The 18737-nt window shown below is 37.8% G+C and overlaps 1 protein-coding gene across 4 annotated transcripts in view; it reads left to right on the forward strand.

Moving 5' to 3' along the window:
- TRIP11 (thyroid hormone receptor interactor 11) overlaps positions 1-18737 on the forward strand; it is a 71697-nt gene that overhangs the window by 41289 nt on the left and 11671 nt on the right. For 3 of the 4 annotated variants that reach the window (XM_021941480.2, XM_021941479.2, XM_021941481.2), the window contains 3 exons: positions 1152-1315; positions 2739-2842; positions 7485-7584. In XM_021941480.2, the coding sequence (XP_021797172.2) occupies positions 1152-1315; positions 2739-2842; positions 7485-7584 (368 nt within the window). Of the gene's footprint in view, positions 1-1151; positions 1316-2738; positions 2843-7484; positions 7585-18737 lie in introns of those variants that run through there. The other variant, XR_004184804.1, reaches the window with a different exon arrangement.

Genomic DNA, 18737 nt, shown 5'->3' on the forward strand with positions numbered 1-18737 from the left:
GGGTTCCTTACAAAACATTTCATGAGTTATAGAGTTTTAGCCTGGAAGTACAAATTTATTTTTCATAATATATTTTCAAATATATTTAACAGGCTATTCATTTGTACATTTTTCTTTTATTTGTATTTTTTAGAGAAAGGATCTCACTCTGTCACCCAGGCTAGAGTACAGTGGTGTGATCATAGTTCAGTGCAGCCTCAAACTCCTGGGCTCGAGCAGTCCTTTTGCCTTGGCCTCCCAAAGGGCTGGGATTACATGTGAGAGCCACCTCACCTGGCCTACATTTTTATTTTGCTGACTTTTCTTATTAACTTAATTCTTAGTCTTTAAAAGGACTGCCATTTGTTCAAAGTCACTTTCACAGGAAGGGTGATTGAATTTACAAAAGCAGGGCAACAAGTACCAGAAGAACTCTTCAAGTTTCTTTGAAATTTAACTTGAATTTAATGCAGTAAAGTGTAGAGAAGATCACATTAGCAGAGATAGATAGTAGGATGGTAGTTTTCCAGGGAAAGGAGAGTTACTATTTAATGGGTATGGAGTTTCAGTTTGAGATGGTCAGAAAAGTTCTGGAGATGGATGGTGGTGGTGGTTGTACAACAGTGTGAAAGTACTTAGTGCCACTGTACTGTACACTTAAAACTGGTTAAAATGGTAAATTTTCTGTGTATTTTACCATAATAAAAAATGTAGGGAGGATGTTTCATCTTATTAAAGTATCTAAATACTTTGAAATCTAACTTGATTTTAAAGCAATAAGAGGCCGGGCACGGTGGCTTACGCCTGTAATCCCAGCACTTTGGGAGGCCAAGGTGGGTAGATCACCTGAGGTCAGGAGTTTGAGACCAGCCTGGCCAACATGGTTAAACCCCATCTCTACCAAAAATACAAAATTTAGTGGGGCACGGTGGTGGGCACCTGTAACCCCAGCTGCTCAGGAGGCTGAGGCAGGAGAATCGCTAGAACATGAGAGGCAGAGGTTGCGGTGAGCTGTGATTGCGCTACTGCACTCCAGCCTGGGTGACAGAGCGAGGCACTGTCTCAAAAAAATGAAATAAAATAAAGCAATAAGATGTAGGGAAGGTGGCTTCTTCTTCTTAAAGTATCTAAATAGATAGAAGTAGTTTGACTTTTATTCTTTTTGTTTGAAGCCATCAAGCCAGTGTGCAGGTAGAGTCATTGCAAGAACAATTGAATGTAGTCTCCAAGCAAAGGGATGAAACTGCGCTGCAGCTTTCTGTCTCTCAGGAACAAGTAAAGCAGTATGCTCTGTCACTGGCCAACCTGCAGATGGTACTAGAGCATTTCCAACAAGGTAAGCTCTACGGTCACTCTTTCAATGAAGAAAAAGTGTAGTTATTGGTAATTTTGCCTAATTTGAGACCTGTTTTAGATGAGGCATGGGGAAATCTCTGAAAGGTTACCCACTGGTAGAGGGGAAGGGTGAGTAGCCATCAAAAAGTTAATTTAGACTCCTTTTACAATTAAGACAAGAAAGCAAACTTTATTTAGTAATTATTAAAAATTTGTTTTAGTATCCTATTACCAGTGAGAGGTGAGAGTTGAGGAAATACAAGGAAAGATGATCAAGTAATAAAGAGGAGAATACAAAGAAAGAGAGATACGTACATACAAAGAATAGTTAGGTTTTAAGATAAGGGCTGGAGGTTGAACCTACTTCAGATAATCATCATTAATTACTGTTCTTTGAAATAGTGATTCACATGTTCATAGCAGTTCGTCTATGCTTTGAGGTAACTGCATTTTCTAGTCCATATGGAAGATACTTTTTTGGAGACACAATAATAGAAACCCGAGCAGTTCTACCCTGAGAACCAAATATACCTTTTCACATTCTACCTCCTATCCTTACATTTACTCACTTTAGATCATTCATCCATCCATTTGTTTATTTGTGCATTCAGTAATTATTGGCAATAAATTAACTGCTAGTTGGGGGAGGTGAGTAGGGAATATGAGAATGAGGAAGTAACAGGGACTTGTAGTTTTGTGCCTAAGCAAAACTTTAAATTTGTACCTCTGTTTCTCTTCAGGGTTGAAATCTTAAATTTTAGATATAAGAATTTTTGTCAGGCACGGTGGGTCATGCCTGTAATCCCAGCACTTTGGGAGGCCAAAGGCGGGCAGATCACCTGAGGTCAGGAGTTCAAGACCAGCCTCGCCAATGTGGTGAAACCCCGTCTCTACTAAAAATACACAAATTAGCCAGGCATGGTGGCAGACGCCTATAATCCCAGCTATTCAGGAGACTGAGGCAGGGAGAATTGCTTGAACTCGGGAGGCAGAGGTTGCAGTAAGTGAGCCAAGATGACACCACTGCACTCCAGTCTGGGTGACAGAGCAAGACTTCATCTCAAAAAAAAAAAAAAAAAAAATTCTTGAGGTCTGCTTTACAGTATAATGTAATTATTAGAGTGGGTATGTATACAAAGCAGTGTAGAACTGAGACTGTAGAGAAAGCATTGCCAAAGAGGAAATATTTGAGTAGAGTTACGAAGGGAGAGAAGAATCTGCAAGATAGACAAGATGGAGCAGTGTTTAGGCAGAAGAAAGTGATCTCATTACTGTAGTACCACTTAACATCATCACTAAAGCGTATATTCTTTTCTGTTTGAGACACTTGGACTGTTTTCGTTACAGTATTAAAATTTCAAATGGCTTAACATTCTAGTTTATCATGATTGCAAAATACTAATGTAACTTTCTTTTCTCTTTAGAGGAAAAAGCTATGTATTCTGCTGAACTCGAAAAGCAAAAACAGCTTATAGCTGAATGGAAGAAAAAGGCAGAAAATCTGGAAGGAAAAGTGATATCATTACAGGTAGGACAAAATAGTTTTCTCTTGTAGGTTTTATTATTCATGAAACAGTTACTTGTAGAGTGTTTGTCTTGGAAATAATCTCCTAAACTGTTCATTTAGTAAATTTTCTACCCTGAATCCCTCTGCTGCAGCCTGACAGTGAACAGGATACCCAGGATTTCCCTAAGGTGTCATAGTTTAGAGTAGACACAGCAAATGCCTCAGCCTCCCAAGTAGCTGGGATTACAGGCATGCACCACCATACCCGGCTAATTTTGTATTTTTAATAGAGATGGGGGTTTCACGATGTTGGTCATGCTGGTCTAGAACTCCTGACCTCAGGTGATCCGCCCACCACCTCAGCCTCCCAAGGTGCTGGGATTACAGGCGAGAGCCACTGCACCTGGCGTGTAATTTTCTTTTTTCAGCAAAATTTACTGAGCACTCTATTTCACATGGATTAAAACAATATACATAATTCCATTAAATCTTTTTCTTTTATATAATAACATCATCCTTTAAAAGATTTTTCTATTACATGCTACATTTCATACATACAAAAATTATATATAAGGAATAAATAAAAATGAACCCCTATGAAAAGATAGGACACCAAAATAATGTGCTTTTAGATTTAGGAGAAACTTTTTTTTTTTTTTTTTGGAGATGGAGTCTCACTCTGTCACCCAGATTGGAATGGAGTGGAGTAGTGCAATCGCCACTCACTTCAAGCTCCGCCTCCTAGGTTCATGCCATTCTGCTCCCAAGTAGCTGGGACTACAGGCACCCACCACCACACCTGTCTAAGTTTTTGTATTTTTAGTAGAGATAGGGTTTTACCATGTTAGCCAGGATGGTCTCGATCTCCTGACCTCGTGATCCACCCGCCTCGGCCTCTCAAAGTGCTGGGATTACAGGTGTGAGCCATTGCGCCCGGCTGAGACTTGCTTTTTTAAAGAACTTACCATAGTGTTTATGAGATTCAGTCATATTACTGTGTGTTAGTGTATGTAGGTGGTTCGTTATTTTCACTTCTGTATGCATTGCATTAATATATAATTTACACATTTTATTAATAAAGGGTATTTCAGAGATCTTCTATACATACAAGAAGTTTTTTTAGATGTATATCTTGATTGGAATTGCAGAGTTATAGGATATATATGACCAGCTTCAGCTTTATTAGATGGTAGTTAATTGTTGTCTGAAGTGGTTGTGCTAATTTACTCCCACTAGTAGTGCACATGAGTTCTTGTTTTATATCCTTGTCAACACTTGACGTTATCAGACTTTCAAAGTTTTTGCCAATCTGATGGATAGGAAGTGTCTTAGTTCATTTTGTGCTGATATGATAGAACACCACAGACTGGATTATTTATAATGAACAGAAACTTAGTAGTTCACAGGTTCTGGAAGCTGGGAAATCCAAGATTAAGGTACCAGCAACTGGTAAACCTCCTTGCTACATCATCCCATGGCAAAGAGAGGGCGAGATGAGACAGCAAGAGGGGGCCAAACTCCTTCTCTTGTAAGGAACCTACTCCCTTGATTATGAACCCATTCCCACAATAAGGACATTAATCTATTCATGAGGGTGGTGCCCCCATGAACCAAACACCTCCCATCAGGCCCTACCTCCCAATACTGCCATACTGGAAATCAGGCTTCCAGCACATGAACTTGTGGGGATGCATTCAAGCCATAGCAGAAGGGCTATCTTCCTGTGGTTTTAATTTGCACTTCCCTAATTACCAGTGAGGTCAAGCATCTTTTAATATGTTTATTGACCATTTATACTCACTTTCTTGTCAGCTCATTAACACATTTAAAAAGATGTATTTTGGCCGGGCGCGGTGGCTCAAGCCTGTAATCCCAGCACTTTGGGAGGCCGAGACGGGTGGATCACGAGGTCGGAAGATCGAGACCATCCTGGCGAACACGGTGAAACCCCGTCTCTACTAAAAAATACAAAAAACTAGCCGGGCGAGATGGCGGGCGCCTGTAGTCCCAGTTACTTGGGAGGCTGAGGCGGGAGAATGGCGTAAACCCGGGAGGCGGAGCTTGCAGTGAGCTGAGATCCGGCCACTGCACTCCAGCCCTGGCGACAGAGCGAGACTCCGTCTCAAAAAAAAAAAAAAAAAAAAAAAAGATGTATTTTATCCAACATGCTTAGCAGTTTCTAGTGGATCCAGAGTATACAGTCTGTGGAACTGCTAGAATGGAAGTCCAGATCTTCTTCTCTTTTTTCTTAGAGACAGAGTCTTGCTTTGTTGCCCAGGGTGGTCTCAAACTCCTGGGCTCAAACAGTCCTCCTGTCTTGGCCTCACAAAGTGTTGGAATTACATGTGTGAGCCTCTATGCCTGTCATTTTTTTCTTATTTTAATTAGAGATGAAATCTTGCCATGTTTGTCGGGCTGGAATGCAGTGGCTCTTCACCAGTGTGATCATAATAGTGCACTACAGCCTTGCATTTCTGGGCTCAAGCAATCCTCCTGCCTTAGCCTCTTGACTAGCTGGGACTATAGGCATGTGTCACAGCACCCAGCCAAATCTTCTTTTAAAACTAGTTTTATTTTTTAAAATTTAAAATGTAATATACATTTAAAAGAACAACAAAATGAGAAGAAACTGAGGGAATTAATAACAATAAAAGCTGTAATTAATGAAATAAAAACCAAACTATTGGTAGAAAGAATAACAAAATCTAAATGCTGATTTTGGAAAAAGTCTAAGTGTAGATTTAAGCTTTAATAACCTCATAAGTACAAATGCTGTGGGGTTAAAAATCATTTGAAAGTTTAAATTTCCTTCACACTAAATTTAGTTTTGTGGATTTTTGAATACTAAATATTTCATTTAAAATTTTTAATTTCAGTCACTCTATAAATCAATCAGGGTTCATCCTCTAAAAGCATAATCAGTAGGGTATGTATGTATATGTATCAAATTTATATATGTGATGTATATGGATACACACATGCAATTCATTACAAGGAATTTGCTATATGATTGTAGGGGCTGGCTAAACAAGTTTGAAATTTGTTGGGTTGGCAGTCAAGATGGGAAGACCACATCAAAGGCAGGCTGGAACTCAACAGGCATGGGCCAAAGCTGTTGTCCACAGGCAGCCAGGAAAGGAAAGTCACAAGCAGGATGGAACTCCATAGGCACAGGCGGAAGCTGCGGTCCAAAGAAGGAATTTCTTCCCTTTTAGGGGGAAGCCTAAACCCTGGCTTTTAAGAACTTTAAAACTGCTTCAATCAGGCCCACCCAGATTATCCAGAATAATGTGCCTTTCTTAAATTCAACTGATTAAGGACTTTGATTACATTTGCAGAATACCTTCACAGCAACACCTAGATTATGTTTGATTGAATAACTGGGGACTGTGGCCTATCCAAGATGACACACAGTAAAAAGGCTATCACACTGATTGAAGATGGCAAAACTTGACCTTAAATTTACATGGGAGAATACTTGAGAATAGCCAAGAAAATTATGAGAAATAATGCAGTGAGGAGAGATCTGCCTACTAGATATCATAATAGAGCCATAAATTGATACAATATTGACTAGATTAGTGGATTAAGGAGAATCCAGAAATAGACCCCAGGATATATTTGAGAATTTGAAACTAAAACCTAAATTAATTTAATGAGAAAAAGGATAGCTTATCTAATTAACAATGTTAATAAAACCAGCTGTCCATAAGGAAGGAAGGAAAGAAAAAATAGACCACCATCTTACACCATAAACAAAAGTAAAGTCTAGTTATATTAAAGCAGGGAGTCTCAACTGGGAGTGGTGCTGATTATCTGGGGATAGATGGCATTTATTGGGCAAGGAATGTCAAAGTCACTCCCATTAAGAAACACTATGTTAAAGATGTAAATATATTACAAAATATCTTGTAATAAAATCTGGAAGACTGCATGTACATTCTAAGGGCAAGGAGGATCCTAACCAAGACTAAAACTTAAGAAGCTGTAAAAGCAAAGTAGAACATGTTGGACTATATAGTATTTAAAATGTTTACATGACAAAAGATATCATAGAGTCAGTAGAAAAATGGCAGATATGGTAACGATATTTGCGTAGCAGAGGTGAAAAAGTTTCATATCTACTATACAAGGTGCTTTTACAGATGGACAGGAGAAATACAACTCAGTAGAATCTTGGGCAATGTATCCTAAGAGGTTTTCACAGAAGGGCAGATCCAGCTTGCTCTGTAAACAAACATGAAAAGTAATGCTCAAATTCGCTAGTAGTGGTCAGGGAAATTAAAGTAACAAAGTCATAATCAAGCATCACTTTATTAGACTTTCAAAAATTAAAAAGAGAAGAACTTTTGTTGCTGTATTTCTGGACTTTTTGTATCTTTGTTTTTTTGTAGTTTATATTGTTGTTTTTTTTTAACTTCTGTCATGTTGTCTTTCAGTGGTATCTGCTCTTTTTATGTAGTTCCTCTACACAAGGCAGTATTGTATTGAAAAGAATGTGGGTTCTGCCTTTGATACTTATTGGTTGGATACATTTGCCCAAGGTCATAGAGGTGCAGCCTCACCAGCCGAAATGTAAAGGTTGACTCTAAGATGTCTCTCAGCCTTCTAGTTTGTGAAATAATTTTTGCATACTTCTTTTTAATAAAGTTTTCTTTCTCAGGAACGTTTGGATGAAGCAAATGCTGCATTGGATTCAGCATCAAGACTTACAGAACAGTTAGATGTAAAAGAAGAACAAATCGAAGAACTTAAAAAACAAAGTAGGTTTTTTTTTCTTTTCATTTTTCCCCCACTACAATACTGATATTAAGTCAAATGTAGTCTTCTGTCATAAATTGGCACAGTTGACTGAGACCAGCTTCACTGATGTGTGACTTCCATTTGTATCTTCCCTGACTGATTTGCTTCAATTTAAGTATGGTCCTAGTGAAACTAGAGTCATTAAGTTGGCCCTGGCTGTCCATTTAGTTTTCCTGGATGTTGAGGCAATGCCATTGCATTGACTGTCACCCTGTTGACCATCAGAGGGATTGATTGGACTGATTGGACTTTTTGTGGATATGATTTCTCCCTTTATCAGTTCACATGCATCTTACCTAAAGCCGTCTGATCTGTTAGGGAAGGCAGAATTCTCAAATAAAAGAGTAACTTTCTGTGGAATGAACGTCTGGGTGTAGCTAGATTTTTATGATTGTAGATGGTGTTTTACCACAGGCACATCATGTATTTTTTGATGTTTATAAAGTATCTTATATGCCCTGTCCATTCCCTAAGGTATGTCCTATGCTTAGGATTATTAATTGGTTCAATGATCAGGTGGCTTACAGGGCTTTGTTGAATCCAACAGCTGACAAAGATGGCATATCCTCATTTCATCTCTGATTTAGAGGCAACCAGGAAGTCAAAACTATTCTAGGGCTGCATTTAGTAGGTAATGATTCAAGGTTATTGGAAAGGTGATAATGGAGCCTAGAAATGCATCAACATTAGATGTCTAGGTTAGGCACAATAGTAACAAGGCATGTAATTAATAAATACCACCTAACATGAAATTAGAAATAAGCAAAAATAGGAGATGGTACAGCAGAGGAACTGTGAACAACAGAAGCAGTGACTTAGGCACTAGGGAGGCAAGCCAGCAGGAACCACTGACGCATGGACACCAAAGGACAAGCCAAAGTAAGCTGGCCTAAATCCAGTAGGAGACAGGAGAGGGGAGATTTTTAGGAATATAAAGAAAAAAAGACAGATGTGAAGGAATTTTCCTCAAAATGACTTGATTCTGAGGCAAGTTACTGCCCAACCAAAAGTCTTCTACCTTGTAAGATTGGCCAGGCTAGGATCTCTAAATCTAGTAGAGGGCCTGGAAATGGGCAGCAAGGAAACAATTATACATTGAGTGTCTATTATGGACATTTGACATAACATTTATGTGTTTAGTCTTCTCATCATTTACTTCTTATAAGCATCTCTAAAATAGGTGGTATTACTTCCATTTTATGGATTAAAGAGGCAAGATTTGAACTCCGATCTTTTTACCTATTACCGTAATTCATGGTCTTTCCATGTTATTGTAGTTCTGTCAGGAAAATGGTTATTTATAGTCTGACTTGTATTTTGTTCTGTATATCTCCAATTTCCCCTGAAAATATGGTAGCATCTTCTGTATTGTGCCCTAATGTTGAAATGGTTGCCTTTACCAAAAGCAGTATTTATTTAGAAAACAGTCTAGTTAGATTGAAGGCCAGTGCAACTACAGCATTATCTAGAAGACATATGGGCAACTGAGAGGAGACACACTGGGAATTGATAATCTTCGGGTTGGGCTAGACTGATGGAGATGAAACAGCAGTGTTGTGAATCAGCTCATTGCTTTGTGACAGCTCAGTGCTGTATGTTATGCTATTGTAATATCTAAGGCCGCATCCTCTTTTAGACACCTACCTGAGTAATTCCCAATAGTTGATGGTAAATTTAAAATTCTGTGATTTATTGTAGTTAATAAATATTATCAGAGTTCTTGAAATACAGATTGAGCATCCCTAATCCAAAGTCTGAAATGCTCCAAAGTCTAAAACTTTTTGAATGCTGACATGATGCTCAAAAGAAATGCTTATTGGAGCACTTTGGATTTTGGATTTTTGGATTAGGGATGCTCAGCCAGTAGTACTATAATGTAGATATTCCAAAGTCTGAAAAATCCAAAAACTGAAACATTTCTGGTTCCAAGCATTTTGGGTAAGGGATACTCAATCTGTATTTAGTACTTGTTCAGACACTCATTTAAGCCCTCACTAGTAGAATATTTTCAGATGTTCTTGACTATAGATGATAAGGCTTAGGTGGCCTAGGTTCCTATTCATATAAAAAATACTAATATTCATTGTAAATGTATATGAACTTTGGACTTATTTTGTAGAATCAGTATTAGCTACAGAGAAAGCTCTGATTATGCTTGTATAACTGGTATTTGAAAGGGCAGGCAGGAGGCCAGTGTTGCACAGACAGGAAGGGGTGTAAAGAGACAGTTGGTTCTGTTATGTCTCTAAGTCATTCTTGCCATTTACAGCTCTTCTTAACAATCTGTTTTCTTGTATTACCTAAGTGCTTTAATATCACTTTTATATCTCTAAATACAAATGCAATTTTATTTTCTCAAAGCTGCACTCTTGATTCGATAATATAAACAAAACTTTTATTGGCTCACTTGTTTCAAAAGAATCACTGTATATTTTCTCTCCTAGATCATTAAGTACTTTAAATGTTGATTGATGTTGTAATACTGTACTTTATTTTTAACACAAAACTTGGCCAGACAGCAAAAGTATTTGCCAGGAGAAACAATTTTGAAAAAGACAGATTGCCTTTTGTTGGAAGAAAGTACATGGAGACTTGAATTGTAAAGAAGAAGTATTGTTTTACTTCTAAGCATCTGTAGACTAATGATTAGTTGATACACAGTTTCAGCATTTAAACAATATTAAGAATAGGAAGCTCACTTTTAAAAGTATTTTATTCAAAATGGTTGATTATGTCATTGCTACCAGAGATGAGATGATTCAGTCTGGTCAAACACATGAAGAAGAGAGCTGTTGCAAATAACACCAATATTGAAACAGTAGACTGTTGGTAATTTCAGTCATTTCTTAAGAGTATGTATGTGCATCTGTGGTTATGAATTAAGAGTATTTTTGGGCCTTGTGTGAAAAGTATGAAGACAGATGCTTATCAGGCAGTAAGTATTTAATGAGAACCAACTGCTTGGCTTCCCATTAGGTGCTGTATAAGATACTAGATAGTATCCCTTTTCCAAGGAGTTTAGCTAAGGAAATGACACATAGTGTAGATACCCCGCAGGTTAGTAATTGAAGACAGTGGTGCACAACAGTGATCATAAGACAGGGCATATTTAGTTCCTCCAGAATCCCATTAAGGATCAGGCAGCATTCCATGGAGAAAAGGAACTTGAGTAGAGACATAAACCAGTAGTAGGGAACTGTTTAAATCTTTCTCCCTGTCTCCCTCCCCGTCTATCCCTCTTCCCGGGAAAGTAACGAAGAAAATAAATCCCACGATCCTAAGAGTACTATAGTTTAGTAGATGGTGTTGGCTGGTAAAAGATTTAGTGCTATCCTTCCTTTTAAAAATTATTCTTTCAGCATTTTACCTGAAAGTGTTCTTCAATACAGTTCCAAAGACTTCACATGCCATCCCATATCCAAACTCAATACAGTGGCCTATGAAGCACATATGACAGTGGTTTTCATTAACTGCTCTGAGCTGATCAGAGTTCAGAATTTCCATGGAATTGTTATTGATGAGAAAATATACACCTGTGACTGAACCATTAAAATGTGTTATCTTGCTATATTTATGGCCAAATTTGACATTTTCCTTTCCTTCTTGTTCTCTACCATCATCCTTGACATAAATTCCTGCTTAAATGAAAATGATTTGGCCGGGCATGGTGGCTCACACCTGTAAATCCCAGCACTTTGGGAGGCCGAGGTGGGTGGATCACCTGAGATCAGGAGTTTGAGACCAGCCTGGCCAACATGGTGAAACCCCGTCTCTACTAAAAATACAAAAATTAGCCAGGCATGGTGGCTCATGCCTGTAGTCCCAGCTTCTTGGGAGGCTGAGCCACAATGATTGCCTGAACCCGGGAGGTAGAGGTTGCAGTGAGTCGAGATCACGCCACTGCACTGCAGCCTGGGCAACAGAGTGAAACTCGGTCTCAAAAAAAAAAAAAAAGAAAAAGAAAATGATTGGATAAATTGAAATAGAAAGCACAAGATATTGTTATTTTGATAACTATGATTCAGAAAGGTGGTGAATTTTATGTTGTGCAAAGAAAAGTGTGTTTTCATAAGCAATGCAAATTTAGTTCTAACATTAGGAAGATCTTTTGGTCTGTCTGCTCATTTATACCTGTATCTGAAAGAGCAGCATAACTGATTTTTTTTTTAAGAAGGTTGAATGACTACTTTTAAAAGTCTCCTGTGAGTTGAGGATGGAAAATTTCCTTAGACCGGTTTTTAAAAGAAAATCTAGAAGAATGTATAAAATGAGTCCCAGTAAAACTTACTGTAATATGAAGCATGAAAACATGTTTTAAAACTACAGATATAAAAGAAGCTTAAAATGTTTTCCATGGAACTACCTTTACGGTGCTGGATGGTAAAGCTTTTATTTTAAATAAAGACATTCCGTTTTCCAGGACATGATTTATACAAGAAAACATATAATGTCCTGTTGAACATAGGCCAAATACATTCCCAGACGCTTTGTTACCCAAACCTTTTGAGGGATTTCTTTATAGATGTTTTTGGCAGAAGTGGTGATTTTAGAGGAAACATATAAGAAGTACCAGATGCAGTTTTCTGAATTGCCATAAATGGTTAAAAAATTATTTTGATGATATAAACATCTGGGTATACTAGACAATACCAAATTATGAGTTAAGAAAAAAGTGTATGTCAATTAGGTAAATAATTAAACCTTTTTCAACTGAACTGTATTTTAGAAATTGCAGTTTAAAAAAAATTCCTCTAAGTTTAAAGGGAAAAGTAAATGATATAGCAATAAGAATGTTTTGAGTTATGTGTTTTGTGTCCTTGCCCTTATTTATGTATGGATGAGTACATAATTCAGAACATAAGTTATTCTTTTTGTCCGGTGTTCTGTTCTTTGCAGATATTCTCTTTTCCCAGAGAAAATCATTATTTGACTTATTTATCAAATATTCATTGTTTATTTGCTGTGTGCTAAGCACTGCAATAGGCACTAAAGATACAAAGACAGGAGACAGGGGTCCTGCCTTCAGGAGGTTTACAGTCAGGCAGGAAGGGAAGATGACATGTGTCAAATACATGCAACAAATGGTTTAGAAAGGAAAGAGCTATCCTTTGTACTTGGTGTTGGTAGCATGGAAGGGTAGAAAAGACTAGTGAAGGGCTCACTTGAACTTACTTGAATGATGAATAGGTATAGCTAAGAAGACAGAGAACTGGGGAAGAGTGTTCTAGACAGAGGGAGGAATTCCTGTGAAACTGGCATAATCTGGAAACTGGCTGAAGATACAGTTGACTAGTAATGACCAAGGGTGGTGGGTATGTGTGCACATGCATGTGTTGGAGTGGAGTGCTGACAAGGTGGAGGTGGAAGTGGGTTGCCGTGTGGAAATAAGAATCTCTTAGTATGGATCATAAGCACAAATTGTAAACTGAGGCTATGATGATAATATAAAAGAGCACATGAAACTAGGTAGAGACTAATCAATTGAAGAGTGTTTCTTATGGAGGCAGCAGATTCTCAGCTCCACCCAGCTGCTGCCATGCAAGAATGTGGGCCCGGTGTTGCCATGTCTTCAGATCTTTGAAGAGACATTGGAAATCTGCATTTTTTTGGTGAAATATCCCATTTAAAAAAAGTTAATTTCAACTTGTGGATTCAGGGGTATCTGTACAGGTTTGTTACATGGGTATACTGCTTGACACTCAGGTTTGGGGTACAAATGAGCTCGTCACTTAGGTAGTGAGCATAGTACCCATTAGGTTGTTTTTCAGCCCTTCTCTCCCTCTCTCTCTTCCCCCTCTGGTATCTCCAGTGCCTGCTGTTCCCATTTTTATGTCCATACGTACCCAACGTGTGGCTCCTGCCTATAAGTAAGAAAGTGAGTAATACTTTTAAAATTAAATATATATTCTGTCTCACATGCCAGAGGGGTAAAAATTAAATATATAACCACTCATAATATTTACTCTTTTTAAAAAAATTAGTTCTGTTTCAATATGGAGAAATATAGTACAGGTTATCTGAATTCATAATGAAGGGTTGAGGGAAGAGAATGGTGAGGAAAAATAAATTTGATTCGGTTACATTAAAAATATTTATGTAAAATCAAGTGTACGTAGTAATTCTGATGAATAATCCAAATTTGGTCTATATATAATCCAGTAGACCTCAACCAATCACAGATTCTGATCTAGTGGAATTCAGATTAATGAAGTTATACTGTATTAATAAAATTATTTTCCTAGGAGTTCATTGCTAAGAAGTAGAAGTTTATTTTTATTTTTAAGAGGCAAGGTCTTATTTATTTATTTATTTTATAGAGACAGAGACAGGGTCTCTCGATATTGCTCAGGCTGGTCTTGAACTCCTGGCCTCAAATGATCCTTCTGCCTTGACTTCCAAAAGTGCTAGGATTACAGGCGTGAGCAACTGGGCCAGGCCTAGAATTTTAAAAGATACTTTTCACTCAGCAATGAACAATTATGATTATGGGACAACAAAACATTTACCGTATACTCTAGACCTTCAAATTCTGGGTCGGATACAGTTGAAAATTAAATAGAGTTAAAAGACAAAGCAGGACTGGGCACAGTGGCCCATGCGTGTAATCCCAGCACTTTGGGAGGCTGAGGCAGATGGATCACTTGAGGTCAGGAGTTGGAGACCAACTTGGCCAACATGGTGAAACCCTGTCTCTACTAAAAATTTAAAAAAATTAGCCAGGTATGGTGGCGCATGCCTGTAATCCCAGCTACTCGGCAGGCTGAGGCACAAGAATCGCTTGAACCTGGGAGGCAGAGGTTGCAGTGAGCAGAGGGTGTGCCACTGCACTACAGCCTGGGTGACAGAGCAAGACTCTGTCTAAAAAAAAAAAGAAAAGAAAAGAAAGACAAAGCAGATGCTTATAAAGCTTAACCTCAAATTGCAAATAGTATGGTATCTTTTAAAAATATATTATTTGGGCTGGGTGTGGTGGCTCACACCTGTACTTCCAGCACTTTGGGAGGCTGAGGTGGGTGGGTCACTTGAGGTCAGGAGTTCAAGACCAACCTGGCCAACATGGAGAAACCCCATGTCTACTAAAAATACAAAAATTAGCGTGGTGGCAGGCACCTGTAATCCCAGCTACTCGGGAGACTGAGGCAGAATTGCTTGAACCTGAGAGGTGGAGGTTGCACTGAGCTGGGGCGCCACTGTACTCCAGCCTGGGCAACAGAGTAAGACTCTGTCTTTAAAAAAAAAAATATATATATATATATAATTTTATATGTTAAAAGTGATCTTGTATAACTTGAAATTCTGTAATAAGAAAGACCTAATTTCTAGCTTTTGCTTTGATTATATTTAGTTAAATGAAGAGGTTAAATTTCCTTATTAGGTTTAATATTGTATCATATTTAAATTTATTTTTAAGGTATCCAGATGCAGATGAGACACCAGATGCAATTTATTTATTTACATATATATATATTTGTGAAATCATCTTTCTAACATTTTTTTCTTCCTTCTATTGACTCCTTGGCCTCAAAGATGACAAACATGCAAAATGGAGGTGGGAAAACCTCACAAAATATTGACATGAAACAGTAGTATATGTGATACTGATTCAGGCTAGATTGAAATGTGAACTTTTTAGTTATTTTAAGAAATTGGATGATAAGTACTAATGCTTTATATAACACTTTACTATTTAGAAAAGTCACATTTGATCATTCAGTTGATTCCCTCAAATCGTTTGAGATAAGCATGTTCATTTTACAAAATAGGCAACAAAGTCTGGCCCTGGTGATAGGTCCATGATTCATGTCCACTTCTGACTCTCAAGTTCTGTGTTCCTTTTTTTTCTCAGTCAGGTGACTATTCAGTAAATCTGACTTGGATCTTGCCTACAGGAGCTTAGTCATGAAATATCCAAATGACTTTGTAAGCAGTATGATTCATTTTAAGATGTGGTATGATTCATTTTAAGATGTTCTCTGAAGGCAGCATTGTAGTATACTGTCATTAATTACAAATGAAATGTAAAATTATGATGTGCTGATTTGTTGCAATCAATTACATTTTATGTTCAATTTTATTTTAAACCAAATGTTGAAGACCATGGCACCATGTCTAGGTGTTCCAAAGAAAAGACTGATATGGCAAGTTTTACTATGTCATAGATGTAGAGTAATTCTTTTTCTCTTTTTCCAAACTAGACTAAATGTCAGTTGCTTTATTGCTGAACTTTTAAAGTGCGCCCCTCCACCTTTTTTTTTTTTTAACTTCCAAAAAATTATTTTGGCATGTGAGATTATTTCACAGAAATATTTTATTTGGCTTAAAACTCATTTCTGAATAACCATATTTTCTCTGCCCATATAAATACAGTTCTGATTTAAAATTGTGGTTTGAATTAGAGTTCAGTTTTTGTAGAGAAATATTCAGAATCTCTGATGGGAGGAAAATAAGGGTGCCTGGAGAAAAAGAGGCATCTATGGGGACCTTTGTAGTAGGTGTTTGACTTTCTTTTCCTTTCCGAACCCCTCTTAGTTAATACCATCCTTTTAGCACCATTCCTTAAATTCCGAGTTTCCCCCCAGTCTCAAATATCAGAATACATTTAAACTACTGCTTGAGTTTAACAGCCCTTTGTATTCCACATCACAGTAGCTCAGGGACAAACTGTGTGTTCTGATAGTGAGTTTAGGAAATTTTAACCCTGTGATTTTCACCTTAAGGATGTTTTGACTCTACCTTTCTGAATACAGAGACTTTAATAAAAATCATACCAATCTTAGTAAGTTTTCATCAAGAAAGTATTTTTGATTTGGACTTTTAAACAGTTTGATTTCTTGATCAGTTTTTCATAGAGCAAAGTTAAAATTTTCTACTTTATTTTACTAAAATTTGTATTAGGCTCAGCTCTGCTTTGTGAATTTTACTCTGAAGATGTCTGTCATTTCACTTTCTCTCTCTTTTTATTTTATTTATTTATTTATTTATTTTTAGAGACAGGGTCTCGCTCTGTTGTCTAGGCTGGAGTGCAGTGGCGCAATCTCAGGTCACTGCAATCCCTGCCTCCTGGGCTCAGGCAGTCCTCCCGCCTTGGCCTCCTAAGTAGCTGGAATTACAGGCTCATACCACCACACCTGGGTAATTTTTGTATTTCTTCTAGAGACAGGGTTTTGCTATGTTGCCCAGGCTGGTCTCAAACTCCTGAGCTCAAGCAGTGTGCTTACCTTGTCCTCACAAAGTGCTGGGATTACAAGCGTGAGCCACTGTGCCCAGCCTGTCTTTTTTTAATATGAGACAGTATAGTGTAGTGTTATATCCTGGTTATGTTCTAAAGTAGTACTGTCCAGTAGGAATATACTGTGAGCCATATGTAATTTTAAATTTTTTAGTGACCATGTTAAAACAGTAAAAAGCTATAGGTGAAATTAAGTTTGATAATATATTTTATATAGGGACAGGCACAGTGGCTCACACTTGTAATCCCAACATTTTGGAAGGCTATGGCAGGAGAATTACTTGAATGCGGAAGTTTGAGACCAGCCTAGGCAACATCATGAGACCCCATCTCTACAAAAAGTCAGAAATTAGCTGGTTGTGGTGGTGCACACTGGTAATCTCAGCTATTCCTGAGGTTGAGACAGGAGCATGGCTTGACCCCAGGAGTTTGAGGCTGCAGTGAGCTGTAATCATGCCACAGCCTGGGCAACAGAGCGAGACCCTGTCTCAAATATATATACACACACATATATTTTATATATAACCCAATATAACCAAATTATTATATAGACATGTAATCAATATACAAATTATTAATTTTAGAGGAAAGTAGGTAGGAGAAGGGAAATCTCAGAGAAAAGGAAGGTGGGGATTGGGGGTAGGGTAGCTAAGTTTGACCTCTGTTTCTGTGCTATCTTTCTATAGCCTTGGGGAGGAATGGATGAGGAAGGAGAAGACCATGCCCATCTTTACTGGCTCTTACTTTAGTTTGTGAGTGGGACAGTTAAGTCAAAACAGTAACAAGAGATTGACTTATTTGCTGAGTTCTATTTACATTCAGAATGTAGTACTAGAAAAGGTCCAGATAACACCATGTGCTAGTAGTATACATGTGCACATTAGGAATCTAAAGTGTCTTTTACTGACTCAGACTTTAATAACAGTCCTGTCCACCCCCACGTTTTCGCCCTCTCTCTCCCCTTCTCTCTCTCCCTCTCTCATCCAAGTTTAAATTCCTTACTGGAAAGACAGGAAAGGAAAAGTTTGTAGTAGATTTTCCAAATACAGACCTTGCTTTTATAATATGGTTATGGCAACCATCTCTGTTTTGGTAAAATTGGCCTATTATATGAATGACATTTTGCAAGTTAGATTTCTGCAATTTAGGAAAACCACAAGCCATCGTAAACAGTTAAACAAGATATTTTATATATGAATTTAGTACCACAAATCGGAATTTTGGGCATTGTACAGAAGCATTGTACAGAGCAGAATGAAAACATAAAGCCTACCTGGCCTCATCTGTAAGGCTCAGAGGAAAATTCTTTAAGAAAGTGAGTTGGAAACAGAGACATGAAAGGTAAATAGGAGTTAATAGGCAATCCTGATGGAAAAGAGCTTTCCAGGCAGGAAAAAAAGAAAAAAAATGACAAAACATTTGCAGAATTCTTACAGTGGGAATTTAGAGTCTAGAAATATACCATACATTTATGATCAATTGATTTCCAAAAAGGGTGCCAGAAGAATAGTTTCTTCACCATATAATGCTGGAACAAGTGGATATCCATGTGCAAAAGAATGAAGTTGGACCCCTACCTCACACCATGCACAAAGATTAACTCAAAATGGAGAGTAGGCCTAAATTTTAGAATTAAAACTATAAAACGCTTAAAACATAGGTGTTGGGTTAGGTATAGTTTCTTAGATATGATGCCAAAAGCACAAGCAACAAAAGAAAAACTACATTGGACTTCATAAAAATGGAAAACTTTTTTTTTTTTTTTTTTTTTTTTTTGAGATGGAGTCTCGCTGTGTCGCCCGGGCTGGAGTGCAGTGGCCGGATCTCAGCTCACTGCAAGCTCCGCCTCCTGGGTTTACGCCATTCTCCTGCCTCAGCCTCCCA

Source organism: Papio anubis, chromosome 7 (assembly GCF_008728515.1).
Source record: "Papio anubis isolate 15944 chromosome 7, Panubis1.0, whole genome shotgun sequence".
Classification (NCBI taxonomy): Eukaryota; Metazoa; Chordata; class Mammalia; order Primates; family Cercopithecidae; genus Papio; species Papio anubis.